This window comes from Pristis pectinata, chromosome 40 (assembly GCF_009764475.1).
Source record: "Pristis pectinata isolate sPriPec2 chromosome 40, sPriPec2.1.pri, whole genome shotgun sequence".
Taxonomy (NCBI): Eukaryota; Metazoa; Chordata; class Chondrichthyes; order Rhinopristiformes; family Pristidae; genus Pristis; species Pristis pectinata.
The window spans coordinates 7,382,379-7,400,612 of NC_067443.1; the positions used below are offsets into that span (position 1 = coordinate 7,382,379).

At 54.1% G+C, this 18,234-nt stretch overlaps 1 protein-coding gene across 3 annotated transcripts in view; it reads left to right on the forward strand.

Annotated features, from left to right (window-relative positions):
• LOC127587549 (small conductance calcium-activated potassium channel protein 3-like) overlaps positions 1–18,234 on the forward strand; it is an 84,056-nt gene that overhangs the window by 48,558 nt on the left and 17,264 nt on the right. The window contains exon 5 of one of the 3 annotated variants that reach the window (XM_052045974.1): positions 4,292–5,260. The exons of the other annotated variants lie outside the window; for them this stretch is intronic. Within the exon in view, the coding sequence (XP_051901934.1) occupies positions 4,292–4,516 (225 nt within the window). The 3' untranslated portion in view covers positions 4,517–5,260. Of the gene's footprint in view, positions 1–4,291; positions 5,261–18,234 lie in introns of those variants that run through there. 3 annotated transcript variants of the gene reach the window in all.

The window sequence follows — 18,234 nt, forward strand, 5'->3', positions numbered from 1 at the left end:
ATGGAGACAGCTGAAGGGCTCTGGTTTCTGAGAACTAGGTGAAAGGACAAAGCACAAACTAAGTGCCCTGACAACAGACAAACCCTTAGCGTCTCAACAACTACTTTTAGAAAGGAGGTGGGGACTGCGAGGGTGTGTGTGTGTGTGTGTGTGTGTGTGTAAGTTTATCTCTGTAACATTAGCTGGTGACTCAGTGCATTCCAGCGTCTACCCCAACCGCCAGGCTATATCTGGAGCCAGGACCCTTGGTGGACGAGGGTATTCCCCGCTCTGTGACAGGCCTGCCTGCTGGAAGGCCACCTCCCAGGTCTGCTCCTCCTGGGCGAGCTCACCCACAGGCCCTTCAGCCCTACCTGTCCATGCTGACCGTCATTGCTAATCCCAACGGCCTGGATCCCTCTCTGACCTCCCTGCTCAAGAACCTTTCCAAACACCTATTCAATGCCCTAATTACAACGTCCCCTGGCAGCTCGTTCCACATCCCCACCACCCTCTGTGTGGGGGGGAAAGTTGCCCCTTTAAATCGATCCCCCATGCCCTCTTATATACTCCCCACCCCCCACCCTTGGAAAATATCTACCCTATCTACCCCTCCTCATAATTTCATAAACTTCTATCAGTTTCTCCCCTCAGCCTCCCGCATTGTATAATGACACAACTTGAAGGGGGCGATTGGGGCAACTGTGCACTGATCACCCTCGCTTACCTCCCCTCCCACTGCCTCCTGACCAACCCTGAGTAGTTAGCCCATTTCCTTTCCAAACGTTGAACACTGGCATGTCAATGTTACTCACCAGCATTTCCCCCCGTCCTCTTGCCAACTGCCTTCAATCTGTGCCCACTGGCTCCCTGACTGTTCTCCGTGGGCAAACTGTTCGCCTTTGGTTCCTTCTGGCAAGACCCTGCATCACTTTGGGACCCTCGGACGGCACCTTCCGATCCCGCCAGCTGGGAGGACGAGGACAGCAAACTCGGGGGGAACACCACCCCCGGAGGTTGCCCTCCGAGCCACACCCTCATCCCGACTTGGGAACATCTCACACACACAAAGTGCTGGAGGGGACTCAGCGGGTCAGGCAGCATCCGTGGAGGGAAATGGACAGTCGACGTCTCGGGTCGGGACCCTTCGTCAGGACTGGAGTGGAGGAGGGCAGAAGCCAGAATAAGGAGGTGTGGGGAGGGGGAGGAGCACGGGGTGGCAGGGGGTGGGGGAGTCCAGGTGAGGGTGGGGCATAGTGGGAAGAATGTGGCAGGTGGAAAAAGCAAAGGGCTGAAGAAGGGAATACGTGGCCGTTCCTTCACCGTCTGTGGCTCAAAGCCTGCAGCACCCTTCCTAACAGCCTTGCCCACACCTCAGGGACTGCAGCGGTTCAAGAGGGCAGCTCGCCACCAAGGGCGGCTAGGGAGGGGCAATTCAATGCCGGCAAAGGCCCCCACCCCTCAAATTACCTGAAGCCCTCCCTGTAACCTCTCCAACTATTATTGGTGTTGGTTTATTATTGTCACTTGTACTGAGGTCCAGTGAAAAACTTGTCTTACAAACCGATCGTACAGGTCAATTCATTACACAGTGCAGTTATATTGAGTCAGTACAGAGTGCATTGGTGTAGTACAGGTAAAAACAATAACAGTACAGAGTAAAGTGTCACAGCTACAGAGAAAGTGCAGTGCAGGTAGACAAGGTCACAACAAGGTAGATCGTGAGGTCAGAGTTCATCTCATCATATAAGGGAACCATTCAATAGTCTTATCACCATGGGATAGAAGCTGTCCTTGAGCCTGGTGGGACGTGCCCTCAGGCTCCTGTATCTTCTACCCGATGGGAGAGGGGAGAAGAGAGAATGACCTGGGTGGGTGGGGTCTTTGATTATACTGGCTGCTTCGCCAAGGCAGCGAGAGGTGTAGACAGAGTCCATGGAGGGGAGGCTGGTTTCCGTGACGCGCTGGGCTGTGCAGTATTACGGACAACGGCAGCTACTATTTGTGGAAATGTTGTCATCCCCAAAGTCCCGCTCATAGACCTGACTTGGAAATACATTGGTTGTTCGTATACTGGGATATTGGAACCCCTGTGCCTGCAGGAGAGTGGACCTTCATCGTGAGATCCCTCCAAGTGGATGACCTATGGCTGTCCTGCCAGTCATGTCCATCTGCCAAGGTTAAGTAAGAAGGAATCAGAGGTTCCTGCTCCTGAAGGTGAACTTGTTGTTATGATGGCTCGCCTGGTTGGATAAGGCCGTGAGGTTGAAGCGGGGAGCTTCCCACCTGGATCTGCCTTCCGCCGGTCTGGGAGCTCCCTGTCGGGTTTTGAGCAGGGAGCCACCTCTTCACGCTCAGCACCGAGCTTTTGACATTGCTATTCCAGGAGACGAGATCAGACAAACAGCAGCCCCCACCCCCACATCTCCGACACACTTCCGAGCCAAGCCCATCGGTCCCAGCTGTCGGAGAGTCTCGCCGGAGACAACAGCTGCCCAAATCTGTCCGGTAACTGCAGAAAGCTGAGCTGTGCGTTAGAAAGCCTGTGGGTGAAGCAGGCACCAGCTCCCTCTCCCGTGGCTTGGGTCACCTGGCGAAACACTTCCGCTGGCTCTGTGACGCGTCCCGCGTTGTTTGCGACACTAAGGTGCCCGGGGAAATGTCTGGGTCATCTACGGGCTGCCCACGGGGACACCACCGTTCTCACGCAATGACACAGCATCCTTAAACTCATCATCCTGCACCGACTCTTTACAACAGTCATAGAATTGTTATGAGGCCATTTGGCCCATCTTCACCCAGGCTAGCTCCTTGTGCAGCAAGCTATTTGATCCCGCTCCCCCGTTCTTTCCCCTTAGCCCTGCTGACCTTCTTCTCTCAAATGCCAGGGACGCTTCAAAAACGATTATGTTGGTTGACTTGGCAAGATGTACCACGTAAAGGCATCTATAAGTGGCAGATGGAGTTCAATCCGGATAAGCGATACACTTCGGGAGATCGAATTTGAAGGCAGAATACTAGATTAATGGCAGGACTCTTAGCAGTGTGGAGGAACCGAGGGATCTTGGGGTCCATGTCCATAGATCCCTCAAGGTTGTCACACAGGTTGATAGGGCTGTTAAGAAGGTGTATGGAGTGTTGGCCTTCATTAGTCAGGGTACTGAGTTCAAGAGCCGCGAGGTAATGTTGCAGCTCTATAGAACTCTGGTCAGACCACACTTGGAGTATTGTGTTCAGTTCTGGTCGCCTCATTATAGGAAGGATGTGGAAGCTTTAGAGAGGGTGCAGAGGAGATTTACCAGGATGCTGCCTGGATTGGAGAGCATGTCTTATGAGGATAGGTTGAGTGAGCAGGGGCTTTTCTCTTTGGAGCGATGGAGGATGAGAGGGGACTTGATAGAGGTGTACAAGATGATAAGAGGCATAGATCAGGTGGATAGTCAGAGACTTTTTCCCAGGGCAACAATGGCTAACACGAGGGGACATAATGTTAAGGTGATTGGAGGAAGGTATAAGGGGGATGTCAGGGGTAAGTGTTTTACACAGAGAGTGGTGGGTGCATGGAATGCACTGCCAGCAGGGGTTGTGGGGGCAGATACATTAGGGACATTTAAGAGACTCTTAGACACAAGGATGATAGAGAAATGGGGGGCTATGTGGGAGGGTTAGATAGATCTTAGAGCAGGATAAAATGTCGGCACAACATTGTGGGCCGAAGGGTCTGTACTGTGCTGTAGTGTTCTATGTTCTATAAATGCAACCTGTTGCTGGTGGTTGGAAACATTTTGAAGACGTAGGTTAGAGAGTTTGAAACCTTTCTCCGAGGCAGTTTCCCAAGTCCAGGGAGCATGGATTACAGGGGAACTCAGGGTCAGGCAGGATCCGTGAGGGGAGATGGACAGTCGACATTTTGGGTCAAGACCCTTCATCTGGGATTGAAAGGGAGGGGGGGTGGTGGGGGAGGAGAGCCGCTATAAAAAGGTGGGTGATGGGTGGATCCAGGCGAGGAGGGGTGAGTGGGAATAGTGACCGAGGAGTGAGAGGTGGAGGTGACAGAGGGCTGCAGATGGTGGCGTCTGATACAAGGCCCAGGGTGGAGGAGATGTCCACCCTGGGGTGGCCCTCCACTCCGGGACATCTGAGAACAGGGATAGAGTTCCCCTCTCACCCCTCCAGCCTACACGTCCAGCAGATCGTCCTTTGCACAAGTTCCGGCGGAAGGTTCGCGATCCGAAACGTCGATGGTCCACTTCCCGCCCCCACAGACGCTGCCCGACCCTGAGTTGCTCCAACACTTTGTGTGTTGCTCCAGATTCCAGTGCCTGCGGTCTCTGCTGCCTCCAGTGTAGATTTAAGGTTCAGAGGGGATCTGAGGAAGAAGTTTTCCCTCCCAGAGGGTGGTTGGAATGTGGAATCGGATGTTGGAGGCGGGGAGTCTCTCAACATTGCAGAAGAATATGGACGAGCTCTTGATTTACCAAGGCAGAGACAGGCTACGGACCAAGTGCTGGGAATTGGGATTCGTACGGGTGGATAATTAGAACACGCGGAACACTACTGCACAGGACCAGGCCCTTCGGCCCACAGTGTTGTGCTGAACTAATTAAACTAGTAATTAAATGCCTCACTAAACCAATCCCTTCTGCCTGCGCAATGTCCACATCCCTCCATTCTCCGCACGTCCATGTGCCTGTCTAAGAACCTCTCAAATACCTCTTGTATTTACCTCCACCCCCAACTCTGGCAGTGCATTCCAGGCACCCACCACTCTCTGTGTAAAATAAAACTTGCCCCACACATCTCCTTTGAACTTTCCCCCTCTCGCCTTAAATGCATGCCCTCTGGTATCAGACATTTCAACCCTGGGAAAAAGGCTCTAACTGTCTACTCTATCTATGGCTCTCGTAATCGTATGAACCTCTATCAGGTCTCCCCTCAGCCTCTGCCGCTCCAGAGAAAACAGCCCAAGTTTGTCCAACCTCTCCTTATAGCTCATGCCCTCTAATCCAGGCAGCATCCTGGTGAACCTGCTGTTCACCCTCTCCAAAGCCTCCACACCCCTTCCTATAACTTGATGGTCAGTGTGGACCATCAAAAGTTGCCCCTGTTGTATGGCTCTGTGACACTAGCAAGTGAAAGGCACTACATAAAGGAAGGTTATTTTCTTCAGTGGCAAAGTACCAACAGTTCTGGCGATAAAACAAAACAGGACATACTGAGAGCAAGGAGCATTTTGAACTCCATCTGCACACGCTACAAGTTAATCATCTTCACCCTGAGCGAGTGCGTGGTGTACAGCACACTCCCCTCCCTGAGGAACTGCAACTAGTTGCCTCTGAAATAAATTGAATTCACAAGGAAGTCTGCACAATATCCAATCAATCTCACTATTCAAAGGCAGCTGGGAGTGGGAATAAAGCTTCCTCAAAATAGTGATGTAAAATCGTTCTTTTTTAAAAAATAATTTTGCTGTGTTGCTTGCCTGAAGGTGTTGATGGTTCTACCATGAAGCGATGCTCTTGTCGATGTCCCCGGGAAATTCATCCTTGGGCTACTTTGTACCCTGACCCAAGCTTGTCATCGTCTGGTCCCATACACCGTGGTCTCTGTGCCCTCCAGCTGGGAGCCTCAGATAAATGATCCCCCTCTCCTGCTGGGACTCCCACCCCCCAGCTTGGAGATGTTGAGACAAACGGGGCCATTGAGCACAGAAGCGATCCTCGGGCGCCCACTGCCTCAATTACCTCTCTGTATGAATCCAGTTTGTCCATGAACGGTCCCTAGTGATCGGACTCCTCTCCAACTCCTCCCACTCACCGCTTCACTGTGCCAGAGCCCAGGGTCAGTCCTGACCCGGGGGTGGGGGGTGCTCTGTGTGTGGAGTTTGTACCTCCCCCTCGCATAGATTTCCTCCGGGTGCCTCAGTTCCCTCCCGCGTCCCCAACGCACAGTGGGTAGGTTAACTGGGCACATTAAGTTGCCCTGAGTGTGTGGGTGAGTGGCAGGATCCAGGGGAGTCGATGGGAGCATTGGGGGGGGGGGGGGGGGAGGTGGTGGGGAACTGAAATGGGATCGGTGTAGGATCAGTGGAGACGGTATTGGTTTATTATTGTCACCCGTACCAAGGTCCAGTGAAAAACTTGTCTAACAAACCGATCGTACAGGTCAATTCATTACACAGTGCAGTTACATTGAGTTAGTACAGAGTGCATTGATGTAGTACAAGTAAAAACAATAACAGTACAGAGTAAAGTGTCACAGCTACAGAGAAAGTGCAGTGCAATAAGGTGCAAGGTCACAACAAGGTAGATCGTGAGGTCAGAGTCCATCTCATCGTATAAGGGAATCATTCAATAGTCTTATCACAGTGGGGTAGAAGCTGTCCTTGAGCCTAGTGGTACGTGCCCTCAGGCTCCTGTATCTTCTACCCCATGGGAGAGGGGAGAAGAGAGAATGTCCCAGGTGGGTGGGGTCTTTGATTATGTTGGCTGCTTCACCAAGACAGCGAGAGGTAAAGACAGAGTCTGAGGAGGGGAGGCTGGTGTCCGTGATGCGCTGGACTGTGTCCACAACTCTCTGCAGTTTCTTGGGGTCCCGGGCAGAGCAGTTGCCATACCTAGCCGTGATGCATCCGGATCGGATGCTTTCTATGGTGCATCGATAAAAGTTGGTGAGTGTCAGAGGGGACATGTCTCCTGAGGAAGTATTGATGGTTGGCACAGATGGTGCTCTGAGTTGGGCGACTCTAGAGCACTATCTGCTGCCTCAGGTACAGCCAGGGGTGTAGGAATCGGTCCCCGAAGCCAATGGGCTTTCAGATGGGAAAGTTAGTTTATTCTCAACAAGTTACTTCTCAAGTAAATTGAATTCATGGGGAGATCTGCACAACGACCCCACTGGGAGCTGGGCACAATGTGCCTCATCAAAAATCCATGGCCTGCTGCTTGGACACAGGTTCGGTTGGTTTAATGAGGGTGTATGTTGCCAGATGGACTGAACTGGCATCAGTATAGTTACCTCCAGACCGGCACTGAGGGAGGGGGTGTGTGTGCCGTGAATGTGATGGAGTTGGTTTGGGCTGCAGATACATTGGATTTACAGTCAGCCGTGGACACCGCCCATCGGCTCGGTGCCTGAAAGGGGCTTCAAGAGAGGTGCAGGGACCTGCGGGGCTCTGTGCTCTCCCTCCGGTCGGTTGGCTTGTTCCCCAGTTGGCCGTTGTCACTCGACACCTCCCTGAGCAAGGGCGGTCAGCAAGACTTGTGCCTGTCCTCCACATCGGCACCCTGATCCCCAAGCCCTGCCCCTGCCCCTGCCCGACGTGCAACAAGACGTGCCTCACGGTTCCTCACGCCGCCGTTAGCAGGGAAAGTCGCTGTCGGAGTAGTGAGTGTTGTGGGGAACGCGGCAGCGGGGTGATGTAGTGATGAATGTGGAAATGAGCAGGGGGTTAGGCCATGTGGTCCTGTGCAGCTGACCACCGCCCCCCCCCGCCCCCGTCAGTGGGATCAGTGTAACGCACCTCTCCATGGTGGGCAGCACTGAGGGATCAACAGGCTTGCAGAGCTCCTGTCCTCTGCAATTTCCCATCGACTGACTCTCCCTCCGTCTGTCCTACAGCAGCCAGAGAGGCTTCCCTGATAACTTCTCTGACTGTTTCCTTCCCAGCAAGTACCCCCGGCTGATTCCCCCTCCCTCTAACCCCGGGGTCACTGGGCAGTGATGGGGGGCAGGAACCCCGGCTGATTCCCCCTCCCTCTAACCCCGGGGTCACTGGGCAGTGATGGGGGGCAGGTACCCCCGGCTGATTCCCCCTCCCTCTAACCCCGGGGTCACTGGGCAGTGATGGGGGGCAGGTACCCCGGCTGATTCCCCCTCCCTCTAACCCCGGGGTCACTGGGCAGTGATGGGGGGCAGGTACCCCCGGCTGATTCCCCCTCCCTCTAACCCCGGGGTCACTGGGCAGTGATGGGGGGCAGGTACCCCCGGCTGATTCCCCCTCCCTCTAACCCCGGGGTCACTGGGCAGTGATGGGGGGCAGGTACCCCCGGCTGATTCCCCCTCCCTCTAACCCCGGGGTCACTGGGCAGTGATGGGGGGCAGGTACCCCCGGCTGATTCCCCCTCCCTCTAACCCCGGGGTCACTGGGCAGTGATGGGGGGCAGGTACCCCCGGCTGATTCCCCCTCCCTCTAACCCCGGGGTCACTGGGCAGTGATGGGGGGCAGGTACCCCCGGCTGATTCCCCCTCCCTCTAACCCCGGGGTCACTGGGCAGTGATGGGGGGCAGGTACCCCCGGCTGATTCCCCCTCCCTCTAACCCCGGGGTCACTGGGCAGTGATGGGGGGCAGGTACCCCCGGCTGATTCCCCCTCCCTCTAACCCCGGGGTCACTGGGCAGTGATGGGGGGCAGGTACCCCCGGCTGATTCCCCCTCCCTCTAACCCCGGGGTCACTGGGCAGTGATGGGGGGCAGGTACCCCCGGCTGATTCCCCCTCCCTCTAACCCCGGGGTCACTGGGCAGTGATGGGGGGCAGGAACCCCCGGCTGATTCCCCCTCCCTCTAACCCCGGGGTCACTGGGCAGTGATGGGGGGCAGGTACCCCCGGCTGATTCCCCCTCCCTCTAACCCCGGGGTCACTGGGCAGTGATGGGGGGCAGGTACCCCCCGGCTGATTCCCCCTCCCTCTAACCCCGGGGTCACTGGGCAGTGATGGGGGGCAGGTACCCCCGGCTGATTCCCCCTCCCTCTAACCCCGGGGTCACTGGGCAGTGATGGGGGGCAGGTACCCCCGGCTGATTCCCCCTCCCTCTAACCCCGGGGTCACTGGGCAGTGATGGGGGGCAGGTACCCCCGGCTGATTCCCCCTCCCTCTAACCCCGGGGTCACTGGGCAGTGATGGGGGGCAGGTACCCCCGGCTGATTCCCCCTCCCTCTAACCCCGGGGTCACTGGGCAGTGATGGGGGGCAGGTACCCCCGGCTGATTCCCCCTCCCTCTAACCCCGGGGTCACTGGGCAGTGATGGGGGGCAGGTACCCCCGGCTGATTCCCCCTCCCTCTAACCCCGGGGTCACTGGGCAGTGATGGGGGGCAGGTACCCCCGGCTGATTCCCCCTCCCTCTAACCCCGGGGTCACTGGGCAGTGATGGGGGGCAGGTACCCCCGGCTGATTCCCCCTCCCTCTAACCCCGGGGTCACTGGGCAGTGATGGGGGGCAGGTACCCCCGGCTGATTCCCCCTCCCTCTAACCCCGGGGTCACTGGGCAGTGATGGGGGGCAGGTACCCCCGGCTGATTCCCCCTCCCTCTAACCCCGGGGTCACTGGGCAGTGATGGGGGGCAGGTACCCCCGGCTGATTCCCCCTCCCTCTAACCCCGGGGTCACTGGGCAGTGATGGGGGGCAGGTACCCCCGGCTGATTCCCCCTCCCTCTAACCCCGGGGTCACTGGGCAGTGATGGGGGGCAGGTACCCCCGGCTGATTCCCCCTCCCTCTAACCCCGGGGTCACTGGGCAGTGATGGGGGCAGGTACCCCCGGCTGATTCCCCCTCCCTCTAACCCCGGGGTCACTGGGCAGTGATGGGGGGCAGGTACCCCCGGCTGATTCCCCCTCCCTCTAACCCCGGGGTCACTGGGCAGTGATGGGGGGCAGGTACCCCCGGCTGATTCCCCCTCCCTCTAACCCCGGGGTCACTGGGCAGTGATGGGGGGCAGGTACCCCCGGCTGATTCCCCCTCCCTCTAACCCCGGGGTCACTGGGCAGTGATGGGGGGCAGGTAACCCCCGGCTGATTCCCCCTCCCTCTAACCCCGGGGTCACTGGGCAGTGATGGGGGGCAGGTACCCCCGGCTGATTCCCCCTCCCTCTAACCCCGGGGTCACTGGGCAGTGATGGGGGGCAGGAACCCCCGGCTGATTCCCCCTCCCTCTAACCCCGGGGTCACTGGGCAGTGATGGGGGGCAGGAACCCCCGGCTGATTCCCCCTCCCTCTAACCCCGGGGTCACTGGGCAGTGATGGGGGGCAGGAACCCCCGGCTGATTCCCCCTCCCTCTAACCCCGGGGTCACTGGGCAGTGATGGGGGGCAGGAACCCCCGGCTGATTCCCCCTCTCTCTAACCCCGGGGTCACTGGGCAGTGACGGGGGGCAGGAATCCCGGGTGAAGGATGGATCTCTCTCTCCCTCCCTCACTCTCTCTCCCTAATCCTTGCATTCAACTATACCACCTTGATACATTATGGCAGCTCCCTAGTAGGGAGACATCCTAACGTGTTTCATAGGGAGACAGACCAGATAAGGCATCGAGCCTCGAATAGAGACAGTCTGCCCAAGGCTTAGTCAGAGAGGGATGTTATCAGAAGGCTGACAGAGGGAATCCCAGAGCTCAGGACAGAGGCAACTGAAAGCACAGTGGTTCACGAAGGAACAATGCGAACTGGACCTCAATCAGTCCAGAGAATTGTGGATCCTGTCGGAATGAAGCAGGTTACAGAGAAGGGCGGAGCTCTGCAGGGATGAGTTGACAGGACGATAACACATGGCACTGTTGGTTAGCGGGCTGGCAGGGCTGATGCCGAGGTATGAGGTGGGCAGCAGCAATCTTTTGGTCTTAAGCTCATGGAGTCGGTCCTGCAGAGGTTTGGGATATGGAGGCAGTATTGGATGGGATCATCCCCAGTCCACGTGGCTGATCTAGAGTCAGGGTCAGGGTTATTATCACTGACTTACAGGCCGGGAAGTTTGTTGTTCTGAGGCAGTAGAACAGTGCAATCAAATCACTGTAAACTACTGGACTGTAGAGCATGTCTTGTGAGGATAGGTCGAGTGCGTTCTCTTTGGAGAGGAGGAGGATGAGAGGTGGCGATAGAGCTGTATAAGATAATAAGAGGCACAGATCGAGTGGACAGTCAGAGAGTGACAACGGCTAACACGTGGGGATATAATTTTAAGGTGATTGGAGGAAGGTATAAGGGGGATGTCAGGGGTAAGTTTTTTACACAGAGAGTGGCGGGTGTGTGGAACGCACTGCCGGCAGAGGTTGTGGGGGCAGGTACATTAGGGACTCTTAGACAGCCCCCTATTTTTCTATCTGGGAGGGAAGGGTTAGATAGATCTTAGAGCTGGATAAAATGTCGGCACAACATTGTGGGCCGAAGGGCCTGTACTGTGCTGTAATGTTCTATGTTCTACAAAATAAATAAATCGAGCAAAAAGGGAAATAACGAGGTAGTGTTCCTGGGTTCATGGACCATTCAGAAATCTGATGGCGGAGGGGAAGAAGCTGTTCCTGAATCGTTAAGTGTGGGTCCTGTACCTCCTCCCTGATGGTAGTTACGAGAAGAGGGCATTTCCCGGGTGGTGAGACTCCTCAGTGACGGATGCTGCCTTCTTGAGGCACCGATGCCCTCGATGGTGGGGAGTGTTGTTCCCGTGATGGAGCTGGCTGAGTCTACAACCCTCTGCAGCCTCTTGGGATCCTGTGCATTGGAGCCTCCGTACCAGGCGGTGATGCAACCAGTCAGGATGCTCTCCGCCGCACATCTGCAGAAATTTGCAAGAGCCTTTGGTGACATTATCAAATCTCCTCAAACTCCTGATGAAGTAGAGCCACTGGCGTGTCTCCTTCGTGATTGCATCAATGTGTTGGGCCCAGGATAGACCCTTGGAGCTGTAGGGTAACACCGCACAGAGACAGGCCTAGTTTGTCTAAGCCAGTCCCACTTGTCCATATTTAGCCCGCATCCCTCTAAAATGTACAAAGCTATTTTCAGAGCCCTGCAAATCGAGGCAGATGTTGAATGAGCAGCAACGCGTCTTCATTTTCTGTTTAATAGGTCCCTTTATTGCTGTTATTTCCCAGCTCTCCCATTGCCACAAATCCAATTACATCTCCTTGTCAGAATGCTGGATGTGAAGCAGTGTTGTCTGGACAAATTAATATCCCTGCACAAATGATAATGAGTAAAAGAGGGATTGCAACTGTCCCCACCCACTCGTGTGCTTCAGTTAGCTCCTCGTCTCCCAGCTGTCGGTCTGCACAATCCCAGCCCTCGCGCTGCACCCCTCCTGCGAAGTCCCCGCTCTCTCTGCGCCCCTCCGGCCTTCTGCCTATCTTGTCCCTCAGCTTGGGACTCTGCTCCCTCACCCTGCTCCCCTTGTTTAAAATGTAAAACAAAAATGACTTGCAGTTCTTTAACCACCGTATGCAAGTGCCGGGCATTCCGAAGCGAGGGAGTGTGCATTGGTAATGCAGTGATAGATTTGCAGACTCGGAGCAAGGGCTGGACGACTTGGTGGTTTTGCACCTGCTCTCCCTGTCAGTATGATCATTCCAATGGGGACACTGGGATCTGGAGCAACACACGGTCTGCTAGAGGAAGTCAGTGGGTCGAGCAGCATCTGTGGGAGGAAGGTGTTAGCATAATATCACCGGTATTGTCATGGGAGGAACGTATTGTCACCTCCACATCGGCCAGACCAGGCACAGAATAAGCAACTGATTTGCAACCGGCTTCTCCCCCTCCTCTTCTAATCCACTTCCTTCTTTCCCCTCCAGCTCCCCCACCATCACCCATCTTCGCACCCCCTCCCCCCTGCTCATTCCATCCACCAGATCCCTCCTCCCACCCCCCCACCACCTGGTTCCGCCTGGCCTTCGCCTCCCCCCCAATGATTCCAGTCCTCGTCCTCCTTACTGATTGGATTCCAGTCCTTTTGGTGTTCCTGGTGATTGCCCTCCTCGCTGTCTCCCAACCCCACTCCTCCTGTTCCCCCTCCCTGGCTCCACTGCCCCCACCCCGCCCCCGGTCCACCAATCACGTCCTGGCCCCCTGACACCACACCTCTTTATCTGTCCACCTCACTGTCAGTCCCGACGCAAGGTCTCATCCTGAAACACCGACTGCCCCGCGGGTGCTGCCCGACCCACTGAGTTGTTTGTGGCATCTGCGGTCTCCTGTGCCTCCGTGGTTGTCTTAGTCCCACGTTCCTGCTCCTTCCCCACACGTCCTGCTGCCGTTTGTGTCCAGAAATCTACCTGCCTCCTGAAAAGTATTCAGTGACTTGGCCTGTAACCTGAGATTGAGACCCCATGTCCCAGATACCCCCAAGCCAGGGTCAGCACAATCCTCACATCCGGCCTGTTGAGCCCAGTCGGAATTTTGTTTCGTCCCCTCTCGTTCTCCCAAACTCTACTGGGTGTGAGCTAACTTGATACAATTTCTCCTACAACAGTCCCACTATCCCATAAGACATAGGGGCAGAATTAGGCCATTCGGCCCATCGAGTCTGCTCCGCCATGGCTGATTTGTTTTTCCCTCTCAACCCCCACCCACCCGGGTCATTCTCTCTTCTCTCCTCCCCCATCAGGCAGAAGGTACAGGAACCTGAGGGCACGTACCACCAGGCTCAAGGACAGCTTCCACCCCATGGTGATGAGACTATTGAACGGTTCCCTTATACGATGAGATGGACTCTGACCTCACGATCTACCCTGTTGTGACCTTGCACCTTATTTTCTACCTGCACACTTCCTCTGTAGCTGAGACACTTTACTCTGTATTCTGTTATTCTTACCCTGTACTATCTCAATGCACAGTGTAATGAATTGACCTGTACGATCGGTATGCAAGACAAGTTTTCACTGTACCTCAGTACGTGACAATAATAAACCAATACCAATACCAATTCTCCTGCCTTCTCCCTGTAACCTGTGACACCGTTACTAATCAAGAACCTATCAACCTCTGCTTTAAATACACCCAAGGACTTGGCCTCCACAGTCGTCTGTGGCAATGAATCCCACAGATTCACCGCCCTCTGGCTGAAGAAATTCCTCCTCATCTCAGTTCTAAAGGGACATCTTTTTATTCTGAGTCTGTGCCCTCTTGGTCCTAGACTCTCCCACTGATGGGAACATCCTCTCCACAAGATACAGATCAAGTGATTTGTTGAAATGACAAGTTGGAGATAAATATTGACTCCACGACCCCAGTGTTGGCTACTCTGCCAGAAGATCTTTTATGTCCATTTGAAGGGGACAGAATGGCAGCTGGTTCCTCATTCGTGATCCCGGTTCAAGCCCAACCTCCGGCGCTGCCTGTGTGTCTGACATTTGCACATTTCCCCCCGGGTGCTCTGGTTTCCCAGAGGTGTGCTGGTCAGTGGGTTAATTGGTCTCTCTAAGTTGACACTAGTGGGTAGGTGAGAGGTGGGATCTGGGAATCTCAGAACCCTACAGCACAGAAAACAGGCCATTCAGCCCTTCTAGTCTGTGCTGAAACTTCATTCCGCTCGTCCCATTGATCTGCACCCAGTCCATCAACCCTCCAGACCTCTCCCGTCCATGTATCTATCCAATTTATTCTCGAAACTCAAGAGTGAGCCTGCATTTACCACGTCAGATGGCAGCCTGTTCCACACTCCCACCACTCTTTGAGTGAAGAAGTTCCCCCTAATGTTCCCCCTAAACCTTTCCCCTTTCACCCTAAAGCCATGTCCTCTCGTACTTATCTCTCCTAATCTAGGTGGAAAGAGCCTACTCGCATTTACTGTCTATACGCCTTATAATTTTGTAAACCTCTATCAAATCTCCCCTCATTCTTCTACACTCCAAGGAATAAAGTCCTAACCTGTTCAATCTTTCCCTGTAACTCAACTCCTGAAGACCCGGCAATATTCTAGTAAATCTCCTCTGCACTATTTCAATCTTACTGATATCCTTCCTATAGTTAGGTGACCAGAACTGCACACAATGGGAAGGTGGGGAGAACATCTTACTGGGAAGATCGGCTGGGGAATGGGATTGCTCTGTGAGCCAGTGTAGATTTTATGATGTAAAATCTGAATTAAGAGGCAAGGAGGAACCTCGGCCTAATTTCTCACCCAAAATTCTGCACCTCCGGCAGCGGAGTGGCCGTCTCCCAGGAGTGTCGGTCTGGATCCTGTACATGGGGAGGGAATTCATCGACTTCTGCCTAACGAGGCTCAGTGAAACTTGAGTTATAGCGATTGTGCTTTGACGATTCGTGAACATTGCATTGATATGTTCACTGCACGCGGGGCTGCTAAACAAACAGTCTGCTGGAGGAACTCAGCAGGTCGAGCAGCGTCTGTGTGGGTGGAGAGGAATTGTCAACGTTTCGGGTCGAAACCCTGCAGTTTCGATCAGAAACATCCTTTCCCCCCCACAGGTGCTGCCTGACCCGCTGAGTTCCTCCAGCAGATTGCTCGTTGCTCCAGATTCCAGCGTCTGCAACCCCTGGCATCCCTCTTCTACATAACTGTGTCTGACGTGTGTGTTAAACACTCACCTGCACTGTCAGTGGTCTGAGTTCAGAGCCACGTTGAAACCATATTTTTCCTTGGAGGCTGACTGGAAGTACGGGGCAGCTCTAACCTTGTGCCACAGGTCTGCACTGGGAAACCACTCTGAAACTGATGGGACAGTGTAGAGGCAGCTTTATTTGATGCCTATCCCTTTTTATTTTACCTGAGGTTGTGTAACAGGACAATGCAAAAGAAGCTTTACTCTGCATCCAACCTGTGCTGCTCCGTCATAAGAGTCAGAAAGCACGGAAACAGGCCCTTCGGCCCAACTGGTCCGTGCCGACCAAGATTCCCATCTGAGCTGGTCCCATCTGCCCGCATTTGGCCCATATCCCTCTAAACCTTTCCTATCCATGGACCTGTCCAAGTGTCTTTTAAATGTTGTTAATGTACCTGCCTCACCCACTTCCCCTGGCAGCTCGTTCCACATACGGACCACCCCCTGGGTGAAAAAGTTGCCCCTCAGGTTCCTTTTAAATCTCTCCCCTCTCACCTTAAACCTGTGCCCTCTAGTTCTTGATTCCCCAACTCTGGGGGGGAAAAGACTGTGTACACCCTATCTATACCCCTCATGATTTTATGCACCTCTATAAGATCACCCCTCCTTCTGTGCTCCAATGAAGAAAACCCCAACCTGCTCAATCTCTCTCCATAACTCAGCCCCTCGAGTCCCAGGAGAGAGATGGGAAAAGTGCAGAGTGAACTTTGTGTTTGAAGTGAGAAGAGTTCAGTTGCCCAGGGTTAACTTTGGTGAGCACTAAAATTTCCAGATTTTTTAAATTTTCTGTAAAGCCGATATACTTGTTGTCCTCCCTCAGTTCCCAGCCACTTTCAGTAATATTTCCTTTATCTTATCAAAGTTATCAAGTTGTGGTGTACAACCACTTATTATCTTTTATTAAAAACCTGCCCTAACAGGCTGCTGTTGGAGACAGCTGTGAGTGGGGATTCCTGCACAGAATAAAGCCTCCTCAAAATAGTCATGTGAAATATCTTTAAAATATCATCTTACTCTGTCGCTTGTCTGAAGGTGTTGATGGTTCTGTCATCAACCTTGGTCATTGCACGAGGCTGCTGGTATCCCCAGGAAATTCCTCCTTGGGGTGTATCACACCCCAAGCCATGTTGACTCTGTCTGACCCCACACACAATGACCCATTGTCCTCCAGTAGGAGGTGGTCTCCATTCCCCAGTGTGGAGACCTGGAGGCAAATGATCAGATCATTTACTCTTGGAATTGGAATTGGTTTATTATTGTCACTTGTACTGAGGTACGGTGAAAAACTTGTCTTGCATACCGTTCGTACAGGTCAAATTACACAGTGCACTGAGGTAGTACAAGGGTAAAACAATAACAGAATGCAGAGTAAAGTGTCACAGTTACAGAGAAAGTGCAGTGCCGGCAGACAATAAGGTGCAAGGTCATAACAAGGTAGATTGTGAGGTCAAGAGTCCATCTTATCGTACCAGGGGACCGTTCAATACTCTTATAACAGCAGGATAGAAGCTGTCCTTGAGCCTGGTGGTACGTGCTTTCAGGCTTTTGTATCTTCTGCCCGATGGGAGGGGGGAGAAGGGAGAATGTCTGGGGTGGGAGGGATCTTTGATTATGCTGGCTGCATCCTGCAGAGCTGTAATGTGAAGTCCCAACCCCTGGACTCTGTGTGTGCGTGCGTGCGTGCGTGCGTGCGTGCGTGCGCGGAGCTTGCCCATTCTCGCTGTGACTGCATGTGTTTCCCCCGAGTGTTCTGATTTCCTTCCCCATCGAAAAGACGTGCAGGTGGGTGGGTTAATTGCTCCCCAGTATGTGGGGGGAATTGATGGGAATGTGGCGAGGAGGAAGGTGCTGTTGCTTAGCGGAAGTGGGTGCTTGATGGTCAGTGCAGAGCCCGGGGGTTGCTGCGGGGTCTGTTTCTGCGCTGTGTGTCTCCACGACTCTAGGAAACGGACATCTGATCTGTTGACTCCGTCCCCACTCCCCCTCGCAGTCCCTCGGAGACTTTAAAAAAAACAACAGCTGGCATTTCTGTAGCACTTCGCTGAGGCATAACACCAATTTAGCAGCAAGCCAGACAAGGGGAGAGAGTGCAAAGTAAACAGAAAACAGGCCCCAGTGGTAAGTTGCAAGCAGAGCCTTAAAAGAGAGATAGGCAGCAGGATTGGAGGAGGAGATTCCAGTGTTAAGGGCAGAGCCATCCAGAGGCAAGGCCAGCAGTGCCTGTGCAACAAACACGGTGATCAGGAAAGGAAAGCAGTTGAAGGAATTATTAAAGCTTTTGACGTCACCAGCAAGCAGGGGATATAAATCCTCAGTTTAATATTTCATGTATGAAATGAATTTCATGCAGAGTAAGGGAACATCTATAACTCCCATTGAGCTGAGGAACACGGTGGTAGACACAGCCAGTTCTTAATTGTTGTATTCCTGGGAGTGATGAAGCAGCCTGTCTGATCCAAAAATGATGTTGATCCGTGGGGATCTGCATGACAGTCTCACAACCATCTCTCCAAAACACACTGACTCTCTCCGTACAGGTTCCACAGACACTCACGCTCTGGCGTTCCTGGAGCCCGGCATTCCACCGGAGATGTTAGACGGCACAGTCTGCCAGCTCCATTGGCCCGGGTCGGATCCGAGCCTCCTGTGCTGTCTGCGTGGAGCTTGCACGTTCTCCCTGTGGGTTTCCTTGGATGCTCTGGTCTCCTTCCGCATCCCTAACCTGGGCTGGTTGGTGGTTTAATTGGCCCCTGTAAACTACCCCTGGTGGTACGATCTGGGGGCAGGTGGGTGGGGGGGGGGTGGAGTTGGTGGGAAATTGGGAAGAATGAAAAGGGATTGGTGCAGGATGAGTGTAAATGGGAGCACTCTGGTCAGCATGGGCTGGTTGGGCTGAAGGGCCTGTGTTGGTGCTGGGTGATATTGAGGCT